The 14,342-nt window shown below is 36.4% G+C and overlaps 1 protein-coding gene across 8 annotated transcripts in view; it reads left to right on the top strand.

Moving 5' to 3' along the window:
* Positions 1-14,342, top strand: part of ZMYND8 (zinc finger MYND-type containing 8) — a 59,450-nt gene that overhangs the window by 42,709 nt on the left and 2,399 nt on the right. For 2 of the 8 annotated variants that reach the window (XM_040576195.1, XM_040576196.1), the window contains exons 13-21: positions 1,003-1,155; positions 1,975-2,478; positions 4,737-5,111; positions 7,204-7,394; positions 8,293-8,373; positions 9,414-9,492; positions 9,931-10,170; positions 10,336-10,493; positions 11,927-12,016. In XM_040576195.1, the coding sequence (XP_040432129.1) occupies positions 1,003-1,155; positions 1,975-2,478; positions 4,737-5,111; positions 7,204-7,394; positions 8,293-8,373; positions 9,414-9,492; positions 9,931-10,170; positions 10,336-10,493; positions 11,927-12,016 (1,871 nt within the window). Of the gene's footprint in view, positions 1-1,002; positions 1,156-1,974; positions 2,479-4,736; positions 5,112-7,203; positions 7,395-8,292; positions 8,374-9,413; positions 9,493-9,930; positions 10,171-10,335; positions 10,494-10,819; positions 12,352-14,342 lie in introns of those variants that run through there. The other 6 variants (XM_040576201.1, XM_040576200.1, XM_040576199.1 and 3 more) reach the window with 4 other exon arrangements.

Raw genomic sequence — 14,342 nt, 5'->3', positions numbered from 1 at the left:
ATCATGTTTGGGATAAGGGGATTTTCATCTGCCTTTCTTTCTGCAGTGAAGCCCCAAACAAAAGTCTGTGTTCTCTTACTGGCAGAAAAAAATATTAAGACAGTACTAGATTACCAGATACCTTTGGTTCACACTGCAATAATTTACTGTAATTCCTATGTGAAATATTTTCCAAAGTTACAAACTGGTATACTGTATATCATGCAGAAAGTTATCTTCCTGAATTGAAATTAATTTCAAGACCATCTCTTACAAAAAGTTAAGGTTGGTTTTTATCAGTCTATAAACGCACAGGAAGAAGAAACCTAGTTCTAATACAAGGAGCAAATTTTTCAAAAGCACTTAAACAATTTACCTAGGGCCTTTGTTATTTTCAAAATTTACACTGAAAGTGATGGAGTTTGTGGTGTGTTTGGTCTTCTGCAGTATGAAAATGCAACATGAGGACTATGAAATTCAATATTACTTTTAGGATCATTTCACTGGGGCTAGAAAAGATGACTGTGCATTAGATTATTTAGTCTGAATTTGTGTATGCTATAATGCATATATATATATATATATATATAATAATCCAAGGTGATCCAATATATAGCCTCTATATTTGGCTTGTGGGATTGCAGCACATAAATCATGTCTACAAGGATAATTATTATTTAATTTTCTCTGTGAAAATATACTAATAGCAGTAAATAACAATAGCTTACTAGAGCTGCTGTCGGACAATTTACTGAATGATAATTTCTTGATAATTTAATGTTGATGGAAAAGAACATCCATATAATTTATGCATGCAGTTTGCACGTGAAATATGTAGCATCAGAGAGGAAGAATCTGTTATTTTTAGTGGAGTCATCTTAGAGTTACTGTTTAGCCTGTAGTTATAAAAGAAATGAAATATGTTTCAGGGTGTGTTATTACTCCGTAAAATTTGTCTTACATGGATAATGAACTTTTTTCTTTTTGCAAAATGTTTTTCTTAGATCCTTTTTCTTTTTCTAGATCGTAGCAAAGCTGAGATGGATCTGAAAGAGTTGAGTGAGTCAGTCCAACAGCAGTCCACCCCTGTGCCACTCATTTCACCAAAACGACAGATACGTAGTAGGTTCCAGCTTAATCTTGACAAGACAATAGAGAGTTGTAAAGCACAACTTGGTGAGTATACCACTTGAGGAAATTCTGGAGTTTAAAAAAAGTTTTCAAATAGTAAAACTTTAAATATTTTATGCATTAACACAAGAGTAAGAGGGTATTCGAGCTCTTAAACACCAATAGAATACATTGAACTAGTTTAACTTAAAATACAGTGAGACCTTACATTTCAGATTTTTGCCAAAAATCTTTCATCTTTTAATCTGTTTTTGAACCATTCTGTTGAAGATAGTATAGCAGAATTAAAGTCTTTCTATTTGCTTCGTAAATTAAAAAATTGAAGAACTATACCTAACTCAGGTTAGCTGCACAAATTATTATATCCGGTCATACAGGAGCTGTTAAAAATATAAGCATAGTCTAACAGTTAATTGAAGATTTTCTAGGCACTAGAGAATTACAGATTCTTCTCACAAAAATTACGCAGTCTAAAACTGATTCTGCTAACATGTGCGGAAGTAACTAATCAGGTGAACAGTGCTACTAATTTTAAGGTGGTTTATTGTGGATACTAATTATTCCTTTTCATATTTGTCAGCATTGGCCCAACATTGAGCAAAGCTACAACTTGCAGGTAGTGGGGGAAAAATAGTGAAAGGAGGGCTGTTGAATCAAATAAAAATAATTGGAATATGTGGAAGGTAATTCTTATACATTTTGATATTGAGATAGGGCACTAAGGGAGGTGCTTATAGCTTAAGGACTGACAGTTAGGGTAATGGTATTTATATACCTCATTCTACTGAGGGAATATTTTTTTTTTTTTGGTAATGCCAGTCAGTCTGATATCAGCATGGAATGTACTTTCCTCCCCACAATTAGGAATAAATGAAATATCTGAAGCTGTTTATACTGCAGTAGAACACAGTGACTCTGAAGATTCTGAAAAATCTGACACCAGTGACAGTGAATATAGTGATGAGGATCAGAAATCAAAGAATGATCAAGAAGATGGAGAGGATAAGGAAGGTACAAGGAGCGACAAAGAATCATTGAGCTTGAAAAAAAAACCTAAGCCCCCAGCACAGAATGAAGACAAGGAGGAACTTAAAAGCACAAGTCCAGAAGTGGAGAAAACAGATGACCCAGTCAAAGAAAAGGCAATTACCGACACTGAGAAAGAATTTTCTGAAAAGGGAAAAAGTTTGCAACATCCTGCAAAAGAAAAACTGAAAGGTAAAGATGAGACAGACTCTCCAACTGTGCATCTAGGACTGGACTCTGATTCTGAGAGTGAACTTGTCATCGATCTCGGAGATGATCATTGTGGGCGTGAAGGACGGAAAAACAAGAAAGAATCTAAAGAACCTCCTCCTAAACAAGATGGTAGGATGAAATTCTCTTTTTCTTTTTTCTTTGCTGTAGGGCTGTTGTTGAAGTCGGAACTGTTAGCTCTATTTTTGCATTAAGATGCTAAAAATATCCGTACTAAAACAATTTTTATGAATGATTTTTCATTCTTTATGTCTATGAAGGAAGGTTTTCAGTCCCCATTATAATTTCTGGTTTAAATAAGAAGACTTCCATTGAGTTTCCTTTCAGCAACATAGAACTATGAATATACATAACATTTGGTCCGTCACAAATTTAGAATTTTTTTTTGCTATGTTAATGAGTTCCAGCTGAAACTACGTTTCTATAGACATCCCAAAATCACAGCTGTAGAAGTATTTGGAATTTTTCAGACATACAAATTTCATAAGGTCCCATTAAAATCAACGCTTCAAAGGCAGTAGAAACTTCTTTTTGCATTTGCAGTGGGTAAAAGAGATTTCTAGACCTTTAGGGAAGGGAGTTTGTCAGTTTTCTTAGAGTTTTGGTCATGTGAGGGAGAATGGTACTTACTTCTCTAGCCACTGGATTTTGAAAATAAAGTAATATGTTTCAGGTGAGCTGAGGGACAGTAAATGAGTTATTCAACAAGTGGTAAGTTGTCAGTAAGAGAGGACAGTGGTAAATCACGAGAACTAATACAACATTGCTGAATCAAGCCGAACTCTACACCTGGTAACTCATGTCTAGCAAGTGATGCCATTTTTCTTATATAAATGCAAGTTAAATTTAAAAGAAGTTAACTCTGATATTTTTGCTGATTTCAGAATTGTGTTGGACACAACACAAAGTGATATTCAGATTTATTTACTTGATCTGGAAGGATTTTCTCAGCTTCAGTGGTTCAGTGATGCGGGAGAGCTGAGTAGACAGAGCAAAGCCTGACTATATATTGCGCTGCTTCATTGACTGTGTATAGGTCCTGAATGAATATTGTAATTCAACTGTGGATAATTTCTCCTCATATTCCTTCTGACTGAATGAGGATTTCATATGTTTAGTGTTATCTTACATATTATATGTTGGAGCTAAGGAATTCCTGTTTTTTTTTTTTTCCTTTGAAGTGACAAGCACAGGTAAAAATGCGGTATTATGTTTCAGCTTTTGACCATTTTTTACAGTATCTATTTAAGAACTACTGTTTAAGGTCTATCTGTAAACAGTTGTACTTTGCCAATGCAACTTATGAAAAGATACCAGATGCTTTTAGATACCAATTGTTTGCTGACTTGGTTGTCTGAAAGTTATTTGTCTTCTACCATTTGTCAGAAGAGGACTTATTAAAGTAATATTAGTTATAGCAAAAAAATGTGTGTAAGAACATCCATGCATTTAGCTCACCAGCCACCCCAGTGAAGGGATTGTTTTGACAAATCCTAACGTTTTCCTGTCAAGGTGCATAGCAAGAGAATGGGATCTGCTATGTGGAACAATCAGCTGTAAACTCTGGGATGACAGGTTTAAGTGGTAATCCAGAAAATGTCTAACAAATGCAAACCTCTCTTTCTTCTAGAGAGGTCGGGCTGCTTTTCTGGGTTTTGTACTTCTTGTTTTGTTTTTGTCAACAGCTGGTGCTTCTCAATTGCCATCAACTTCAACTAGACTGAAATGAGTTTACTTGTAGAATATCAATATGGGACAATTGAGTGATCAGAAGCAGACGGAATGGGTTATGAAAAGCCTGACTAACCTGATCTCCTCCTATGAGAAGATGATTTCCCTCAGTAGATGAGGGAAAGGCTGTGGATGTTGTTTACCTGGATTTTAGTAAAGCATTTGACACTGCTTCCCCCAGTATTCTCCAGGAAAAACTGGCTGCTCGGGGCTTGGAGAGGCGCACAGTTTGCTGGATGAAGAACTGCCTGGGTGGATGGGCTCAAAGAGGCCTAGGGAATGGAGTTCAGTCCAGTTGGTGGCTGGTCACCAGTGGTGTCCCCCAGGGCTCAGTCTTGGGGCCGGGTGGTCAGGCATTGGAACAGGCTGCCCAAGGAAGTGGTGGAGTCCCCATCCCTGGAGGTATTTAAGAGACATGGATGTGGCACTAAGGGACATGGGATTTGGTAGGTCAGGTTGACAGTTGGACTTGGTGGTCTTGAAGTTCTTTTCCAACCTAGGTGATTCTATAACTACCTTTCGAGGAAAATAATTCAAAGTAGTCTGGAAGGTGCATATGACTCTTCCAAAAATTAGCTGTAAAATTATGGGTCAGATTTGCTGGCGAAAAGCTGACATTAAATTTAATGTTTGTTTAGTTGTAGGTAAAACTCCACCTTCTTCCGGTGCAAGCACCCAGCCTCTACCAGAAACTCCAGTTCTTACCCGCTCTGCAGCCCAGACTCCACCAGCTGGTGTGACAGCAACTACCAGTGCTACTTCTACTGTTAGTGCTCCATCTGCAGCCACTGGAAGCCCTGTGAAAAAGCAGAGACCTCTGCTGCCTAAGGAAACAGCCCCTGCTGTGCAGCGAGTAGTGTGGAATTCTTCAAATAAATTTCAGACATCTTCTCAAAAATGGCACATGCAGAAGGTGCAGAGACAGCAGCAACAGCAGCAGAACCAGCAGTCTCAGTCACAGCAACCTCAGTCCTCTCAAGGCACAAGATACCAGACAAGACAAGCAGTTAAAGGTATACACTTTCTAACTCAATGTGCCCATGATGCCATAATTCCCCAGTAGTGATGTCAGTGCTCCAACGCTGCCTAACCAGGAATTCTTCTATATAAACAAAATCTCAAAGTCTGGTTCTACTCTAAGTGACTTTAAAATACAACAACTTACTCACCATACCTGCTCTTTCTGGTGTGTATTTAGAGACATGTCTCCTTATTTGAATGACAAAACATTTGTGTATATATCTGTAAAATATTTTTGCCATTCTTAGCCGTCACAGATTTGAGAGAGTAAACAGAATTATTTTCTGGATTACGTGATAAAATCATCAACTCTATTCCAGTTGCACAATTACTACCACTATCTCAGTATCTACAAACTGGATCTTATTTTATCTGTCAAGAAGCTGATTTGTACAGTTTTTTTTCATACAGTAATTTGTTAACAATGAAATTACCCAGGCTGCATTTGTCTTTGAAATCCCTGTTGATGGGAAGAATCAGCTCTTAACAGGACTCTGATTCCAGTTCACTGAGCAAACAGTCTGGCATGTTACAGTGTTTTCACAACTGTTTTCTTACCATCCCTTTGCCAGAGGTTTCTGTAATAGTAGGCACATGGTCATGTAAGTTAGCACCTCAACTACTTCAGTTCAAAGAACAGCAGCTTTATGCAAATCTAGCTTTATTTGTAGTTTCAAATTAATCAGCTGAACTATTTTCAGGTGTGCTAGATACATGCAGATATATTCTCCATTCTGCTAATGCTACCAACAAGCCAGTAATTTCTTACAGAAGAGAGGCTTATGTATCAGGGGACACATACAAACATTTACCAGAGTGACATTTCTCTGCTCCTGAACTGTTTTTGTGACTCATTCAAGAAGTGATGAAGAAGTGTTATTTTTCTGCTTATAGACTGCACAAATTTGGTACAGAAATATTCAGTGAGAGAAATAAACGGGAAACTTGGTGTTTTATTTTTAATAGTCATGCCTTAGTATGAGCTCAATAATATGGACTAAACTTTCAGTGTTCAGCCCATGAGTGTGTTTTATCAACATACTATTGAGTGCATCATAGCTATGTTCTGTCTTAAGTATTATATGCTAGCAATATCACATGAAAACATTCTAAAATATACAGCTTTTTGTACATACTGAAATGACACAAAAATAGTGCATAGGGATAATTTGAAGAACTATTGTATTTCAGTAATTTGTGTTTTGAAGATATCAGCAACTGAGATATCTTTATAATGTGAATCGTTAAAAACAATTTAAAAAGAGTTGTCTAAAAAAATTAAGGCAGGTAAGTCATTAGGGATGTAAAGGTGAAAGGTATTTGCTCTTATTTTTGAATTACCAACTGCTTTAAAATTATTTGAAATATTGAGCAAGGATGAGAAAGCTTTTCCTCTTTGAGTTAACTCAAGACTCTCGTCCTGTTTAATTCTCTGAAGAAATTCTTTGCTTTAATGAGTTAATCTCATGTTGCATTCCTTGCTCTGCACCCAGCCAAAGGCTGAGCTTGAGCTGGATGTATGTATACTAAAGACATCACAGCTCAAAACTAACAATAATTAGTAGAATTAGTAAAAAAAAAAAGAATGCAAATAACACCAGAAAGTGAGACTAAAACAGACCGTCTTCAACAGTAGCTCACTAAACCTTATTAGAAAACAAAAAATGAAAAAACTTCATTAGTATGTTTCCAAATGGTGACAAATGAAAACGTCAAAGACTAAGTTATGCTTATACATATGGTATTAGTTGGGAGTTCTCCAAATTGAGAGGTTAGGAAATGGGATGGGGAAGTCCCCAAATGGGAAGAATATGGATCTAAGGGAGACTTTTGCATTGGCCAGTCTAAACTTGTAAGATTTGAAGTTGTTTGCTACATTACCTTTAAGCCTTGTTAATAATGTATCAGTTCAGTGACTGGGCACTGTATAATCTGTTGATTAAATAGCACCGTTGTATAAATAAGACAAATCTTGGAAATGGTTAGGTGCGTATATTTAATGGACATTAAAATTAGAAAAAGTTTGCCTGTTCATTTTCATAATCGTTTGTGATTGATGATCTGCTGTACGTTTTCTTTCCATAGCTGTGCAGCAGAAAGAGATCACCCAGAGCACTTCCACATCAACTATAACCTTGGTTACAAGTACTCAACCGATTTCTATGGTTACAAGTTCTGGATCTGCAAATACACTTTCTTCCTCAGTTAATACAGACTTGCCAATTGCAACAGCTTCAGCTGATGTGGCTGCAGATATTGCTAAATATACTAGCAAAGTAAGTTCTTGAATAAGATTTTCTTTAAGTTTTGTCATGAAATGAACTTTCAAATTTCTAAAATTTTAAACTGTGAAATAAAAACTTTATTGTGAAATTAATAATTGTTAAGTTATCATATGTTGTATACTCATTCTGCTGGGTAGAAACAGCTAGACTTCGATGAGAGTGCTGAACCATCATTGTGGAACTGGCTGAATGCTGCCATTCTAAGCCAGAGTGTATGTACGATATGCTTTAGCTGTCCAGGTACTTTAGACTCTTTGGCTCTCATATTCCCCATTGCTTCTTTTGGTTACACTGCGTTGAGTTTTGGCCTATTCTTGGTATTTCCTTATAAAGGTGTAGATAGCTCCATAACATCATATTTACAGTAAACATTAATATTTCATTATCTGTATTTAGTAACACATACACAAAAATGTAGCTTTGTTTTAAAACACAAACATTAAAAGCATAAGAATTAATCTTGACTATCAACTTTCAATGTTCTCACTTGACCATATGGTCTTGGTAGGATTGTCAGTAGTAAGCAATGTCAGTAAATGCCTTTTTTTCCTCTTTTTTTCTTTTTTTTTGATTTTTTTTTTTAAATGTGTCTATTTCCCCAAACTCAGTTAAATTTTTTGTTTGTAACTGACTTCAATGGCAATGTCTTGGTAATTAGAAGGTCAAGCTGTTCACCAATTCAGGACAATTAAAAAAATCAGACTCCTGATGAAAAATGTCATCTTCTACCTTCTAAAATAGTCCTTTAAAAGTAGATCTGGGTAAACGTATATACAGATATGTGACATTGATAGTAATAGAACTTCATATTAGAGTGGTTGAAATGAAAGGTAAGCTGGTATCTATTAAAAATGTGTATCAAAGATTTTTTTTGATTTTTGTCTTTCAGATGATGGATGCCATCAAAGGAACAATGACTGAAATTTATAATGATCTTTCAAAAAATACCACTGGAAGTACAATAGCTGAGGTTAGTGTAAGATTAAAAAAAAAAAATACTGCTTCTATTTAACTTTGAAAGTTGTGAAAATAAATAACTTTATTTCACATGGTATAAAAATACCAAGTAACCATACAGTACTGTGTAGCTATTCCTATAACACATTATATGTGAATGCTATCTAGAGATCATAGTTTTTGTGCTGTTACAGAAGTAATGATTAGTGTGGTAGAGAAAAACACAGAAAAAATATCAGGTGGGCTCTATAAGATAAGCAGAAAGATCCTTAAAGGTATTTTGTCTAGCTTCTGTTGAGGATTTCTTTGTATCACCTTGTTTAAAACAGAAAAGTTTTTTTTTTTAAATTTCAACATTTTTTGGTCAGCTTCTTAAAGCAAAAAGATGCCTACCAGACGATTTTAGTTTACTTGTAGTGCGGTAGTTTATTTCAGTTATTTCATTATGACCATCAATTTAATACTTTAGAAAAAAATGCTGTCCATATTATCATACAGTGTTTACTACTCTTTAAAGAGTTTTCTTTAAACTTGGCAAAAGCAGATTGAACAGTGTAAACTATGAATGAATGTGAACAAGAGAAAGCTCAGAGTTAAGTGTGTAATGTTTTGTTTGCTTGTTTTAAGCAAAATAAGGAAGTTAAAGTTTTGAGCAACAATATTTGTATTCCCAATCCATAGCGAATGAAAAACTTGCTTTCCTAAGTCTGGTCTCATTAAAATAAATAACTAAGTAAATCAAATGGCACACCAATAAATACAAGCAAAACTGAGGAACAGATTTTTGATTCTGGTTAGAGAAATTAGAGACTTAACTAATTTTAGATGGAAGTCCAAATTTAATATAAGTGCTTTTTGTTTTCAAACAATCCTGCACTTTTCATGGTAGGAAAATCTAGCAAGCAAATAGAATACTTTCCTCATGTTAATAAAAAGGAGCCTTAACGTAAGTGATGATCAAGTTCTTTATTATGGGCATGTTTTTCTGTATAATAGTTATGTATTCACTGCACCCTGTTTATTACTACTACATATTAACTTTTTAATATTTAGATTCGGCGTTTGAGGATTGAGATAGAAAAACTTCAATGGTTACATCAACAGGAACTCTCAGAAATGAAGCATAATCTAGGTATGAAAGTGACAGTTCAAAATGTTGTGTCTATCTTTTGTCCCAAATAGAAAAATTTAAATGCTAGAAGTATACATTGTCTTCATCATATGATACTACAAATTAGCCATGTCAAGGACAGAATACCTTATAGAATGTGCTGTGTTGATGTCAGTGGATACCGTTTCAATCCATACACAAAGTACTTTTGTCTGTGCATAGTAAATAACAGGTGTTCAGTCCTCTGAGACAAATTTAGGCCACAGAGAGCTTTTGATAGGACAGAAAAATTGTTTTTTTTAATGCATCATTGGATAATCCCTCTTCAAGAGATATTTTATGCTGATTACTTCATAGTAATGAAGTAGGAAGCTGGCAAATGTTGCTCCAGTTTTTCAAGAAGGGTCTTGTTGTTGGAGGGGTGAACAGAAAATTCATCTTTCTTTGTATTTTGATTAGAACTGACAATGGCTGAAATGCGTCAGAGTCTGGAACAAGAAAGAGATCGTTTGATTGCTGAGGTGAAGAAGCAGCTGGAAATGGAAAAGCAGCAAGCAGTGGATGAAACTAAGAAGAAGCAGTGGTGTGCCAACTGCAAGAAAGAGGCCATCTTTTATTGCTGTTGGAATACTAGCTACTGTGACTATCCCTGCCAACAAGCTCACTGGCCTGAGCATATGAAATCTTGCACACAGTCAGGTAATCTTACTGTGGGTTGCATGCTTCGTAGCTGAGGGAGTTAGGGTGGGTGTAATACACAATGACTCGGTATTCCTCATTTACATGGGTGGAGATGTGCCTGTGAAGAGTGACTGTGGACCGTCACACATGAGTAGTGGCTATTCTTTTCTTCTTTTCCTTTAGCTACTGCAACACAGCAAGAAACTGATACTGAAATTAGCACAGAAACATTAAATAAATCATCACAGCCCAGTTCAAGTGTGCAGCCTACACCCACAGAAACAGCCAGCACCCCCAAGGAGAAGGAAGTTTCAGCTGATAAAAGCAAAGAGAGTGTTACAGTGAGTATCATTATGGTCACTTCAAACTAAAATAGCATGTAAGATTCCTCTGAAACCTACCCCTAAAGGCTTCCCTGGATCAGCCAGGAATTTGTAACCATTTGCGTATTTCAAACAGTGTGATCTGGGGAGTAAGACAGGGAGTTTTGGTTTGTTTGTTTGTTGTTGTTGTGTTTTTTTTTTTTTTCCTTCATCTTGGCAAAAAATCTCCTTCTGTCCTCTGGGAACACCCTTTCCCCTTCACTCATTCCCAATAAAACCTTGTGTTGGCTTGACTCATCCTTCCAGCCAAGGGGGACTGGACCTCTTTCTCTCTCTCTCTCCAGGACCCATCAGTGTAGCTTCTGGTCTGGATCTTTCGATACAAGTTGCCTTCTGATAAGCAATACTGACTGCAGCACTTCCAAGCCCTTCTTGCCTGGGGGTTCAGAGGCCAAGCTCAAGACCTGCATTCAAATCAACTTACTTTATCACAACAGACTGCCACTAGGGTACCACAATGTTCCATAACACTGATACAACAGTTCACCTGGATCTACAGTTAACGGAGCAGTGTGCAGTTACGAAATCCTCCATAGCATCTACTCTGATAGTATTCAGTAGGCAAGGATGAGCAAATGCTCTAATAAAAGGGACTTAACATTGCATATATAGAAAATGTTTATAGAGAAGATTTTGCTTTATAGGTAGGACTTGACTATTAGCAATTTCAGCACCGTTTTTCTTCTGCCCTTGCAAGATTTATTAAATGAAAAATTTTATGGGGGGGGCTGATCCTTCAAACCCTTACACATGATCCCCTACATCCGTAGGAACCTTGTTGTATTTTAAAATATTAAAAGCAAACTAATTTTGTAGTATTGTGATTCCAGCATGATGTCTCATTGAGATAGTCCTCTAGAATTGGGAAGCATAGTAAACTAGAGAGCTGTGTTCATTTCTTGACACTTTTGCTACTACTGTCTGATGTTAGATCTTTGGGCTTGACATGTCATCTAAGGGATTAAGTTGGGAAACATTTAAAGAGGGGAAAAAGGATGTGCTGTTCCACCTGAATTCTTTGGGGAAGTTAGTTGAACTTTGGCTCAGTTGAAGTTCGTACGTATTGTCTGTGGCAGCACAACCTTTGAATTACTGGAGAAATACGGGATGGGATTACCTAAAACTTTTGCCAGGGAATATTCCAGTTATACTAATCTGGAATTGCTTTCACATAGGTGTTCTACCTGAAACATCATGCTGTATACATTGATCATGTTCATAATTTGAATTTTGTTTTATTAACAAAGAAGTAACCTGTGAATTCATTAAGATACAAATTTTTAACACGAACAAAACATCCAACATAAATTTCATATTATAATAATAATGACTAGGTGGAATTTATGTAAAAGCTGAGACTTTTACTGAGGTTACCTGTGCTGTCTCTGCAGATAGCAACAGGTGTGACAAGCAACCAGCCTATAAAACTGGTCCAGGTACCGCAGACCACCACCTATATTCCAACTACTCAACCCACAATTGTAAGTACAATATAATCATTTAAAGTCTGCAGTAGTACTGTTCCTGGCATTAAAATTGCTCAGTATTTCTGGGGGGTTGTCTCCGTACGCTGTTCTATCAAGATATGAATTCACTGGTGTAGTCTCAACTTGCAGTGCAAAATGTCCTATTTTGCTGTGCAACATTCCACCCTATCATTTCATCCATTGATTATTACAAAGATTGAGAAGCTCTCAATAAGAACAGCTAAGGCACTGAGGACAGTCAGACTTCCATTTTTCCTTATTGTGTTAGTTATTTGTCCGTTTCATGTATATACTTGAAAACAACATCAATGTAAATATATAGAATTCATTTAAAATATCTTTTTGTCTATGGTATCCTAAAGAGATTTAATGAATTCTGAGCTATGCTTGATATTCCTGTGACATCTCAGTAACTCTGGAAAAAAAATATGCATTCAGCAGTAGTGTATCTCCCATGCAGTATTGCACATTAGCGTTATGAACTTACGAGAAATAGCATTGCATTCAGACCTGTTTTTTTCCACTGAAAACTTTACCAAGGACACTTGAATACCCTAGTATCAGTCACCGGAGATGGGACAGAAGTGAGTTTGCTTTTTTTGGATTTTGTACACCATACTATCACATTCTTTCAACTCGTGGTGTTCTGCGGTGTTCACTTCAGAGTCAGCACGGCAGCTGAGCTGACATTCTTACCAAAAGAGAAATGCTGATACTGCACTGGTAACTGAACTGCATGCCTTGTCTCAGTGGGGGGTTCAGCTGAGAAGCCCATGTTTGGGTAACTTCATTTTCTGCCTGAAGTTAGATAATTTAAATTCATTTTCATCCTGTGACTGTGAGGCCTGGTTTGCTAAGTTTTCTCTCTCTGTCTTTCTCTCTCTGTGTTCACACAGACATGCATGCACCTTTCCCTGCCAGCTGCAGCATACCACACCTGTGTGCATTGGAATACATGCACCTCCACACATACACGCGGTGTTTCATAGCCATCATACTCCACACAAAAAATGTATTGCTTATAGTGGCTGTCATTACTTGTCACATTCCTAAGCATTTTTACTCAACTCATTTCGTCTCAACTGAGAGCACTGTGCATCTTTGCAGGATTGGCATGAAGTTACTTGGACTGAATTCCCATAACAAGGTTTTGTGTGTTTTAAAGTCAAATAGGAAACATCAGTGAAGTTAGGTTCTTTTGTGAATAGCTGAGAGGTTCTAAGATCATAAAGTGGTTTCGTGTAATATTCAGAAAAATGGCAGTTACCTTCATCAGTTTTCTGTAAAACAAAGTGTATTGAGTTATGTAAAGCATAAGTGGAACATCTGAAAGGTTTCAACCTTTATTTCTGCATGTTTAAAACTTTGTACACGTATATGCATTAGTCTTGCACAGCTACAGACACCTCTGTATTCTAACAATTGCACGTGCAATTTAAATAATTTTAAACCTTAGTGCATGTTTAATATGTATACAAAATGTACATATGTGAAAAGCTGGCAGAGGTGGAGAATTTACCTCTCAGGGAATGATCCTAACACATTTAAGGAGTCTTGCACATTCCATATCCCATTCACTCTAATAACTGAAACTTTTTTTTTTCATTTGTGTAAGTGTGTATATTTAAAAGACAACTGTGGCAACCTTAATTTCCCCGCCTATAGCACTAACAGTGACTTACACAATGGCTTCCTTAGGGTTCAATTTGCACTTTGTTTCCAACTAGGAACTTCTCCCCTCTGAACAACTTCCAGTATATCTTCTGGGTACCATTTCCACTGAACTCTCTTTACACATCTGAAATCATTGTAAAATGACAACAATCTTGAATTTATTTAGAAAATTGGTTTCGTTTTGGTTTTTATTCTTTCTGCAGTTAAATATTGTAAAAATCTGAATTCATCATCTTTGCATTCCAGGGAATGGAATGAGTAGGCTTCTGGAAGGCATAGACTTTGTCACAAAGGAGCTGATAAACACTCTAGGTTGTAATCCATCTCAGTAGGGATATTCACAACCTGTGGTGAATACCATCAAGACACTAATGTGATTTCTTAAAACAATGTGGGGAGACGTTGGGCTTCAGTGAACTTGTATTTCTTCTTCCATGTTCTCTCTGGAACTTTACACTAACAGTAAGGGGAAGACCTGGGCATCCCTTTCAGATATCTCAAATTCTCACTTCTTGTTTCTTCCACTAAATATTGTGAACTGAAATGGATGCGTTTGTTTGATCACCAGTTGTCCATCACTGGAATTGTATCAAAACATACTTGCAATTTGTGTGTTATAGACATTTCTAAACTTTCTCACGTTTTT

Source organism: Cygnus olor, chromosome 16 (assembly GCF_009769625.2).
Source record: "Cygnus olor isolate bCygOlo1 chromosome 16, bCygOlo1.pri.v2, whole genome shotgun sequence".
Taxonomy (NCBI): Eukaryota; Metazoa; Chordata; class Aves; order Anseriformes; family Anatidae; genus Cygnus; species Cygnus olor.
The sequence above is the reverse complement of the archived record's forward strand: the minus strand, read 5'-3'. Positions and strand labels throughout refer to the sequence as shown.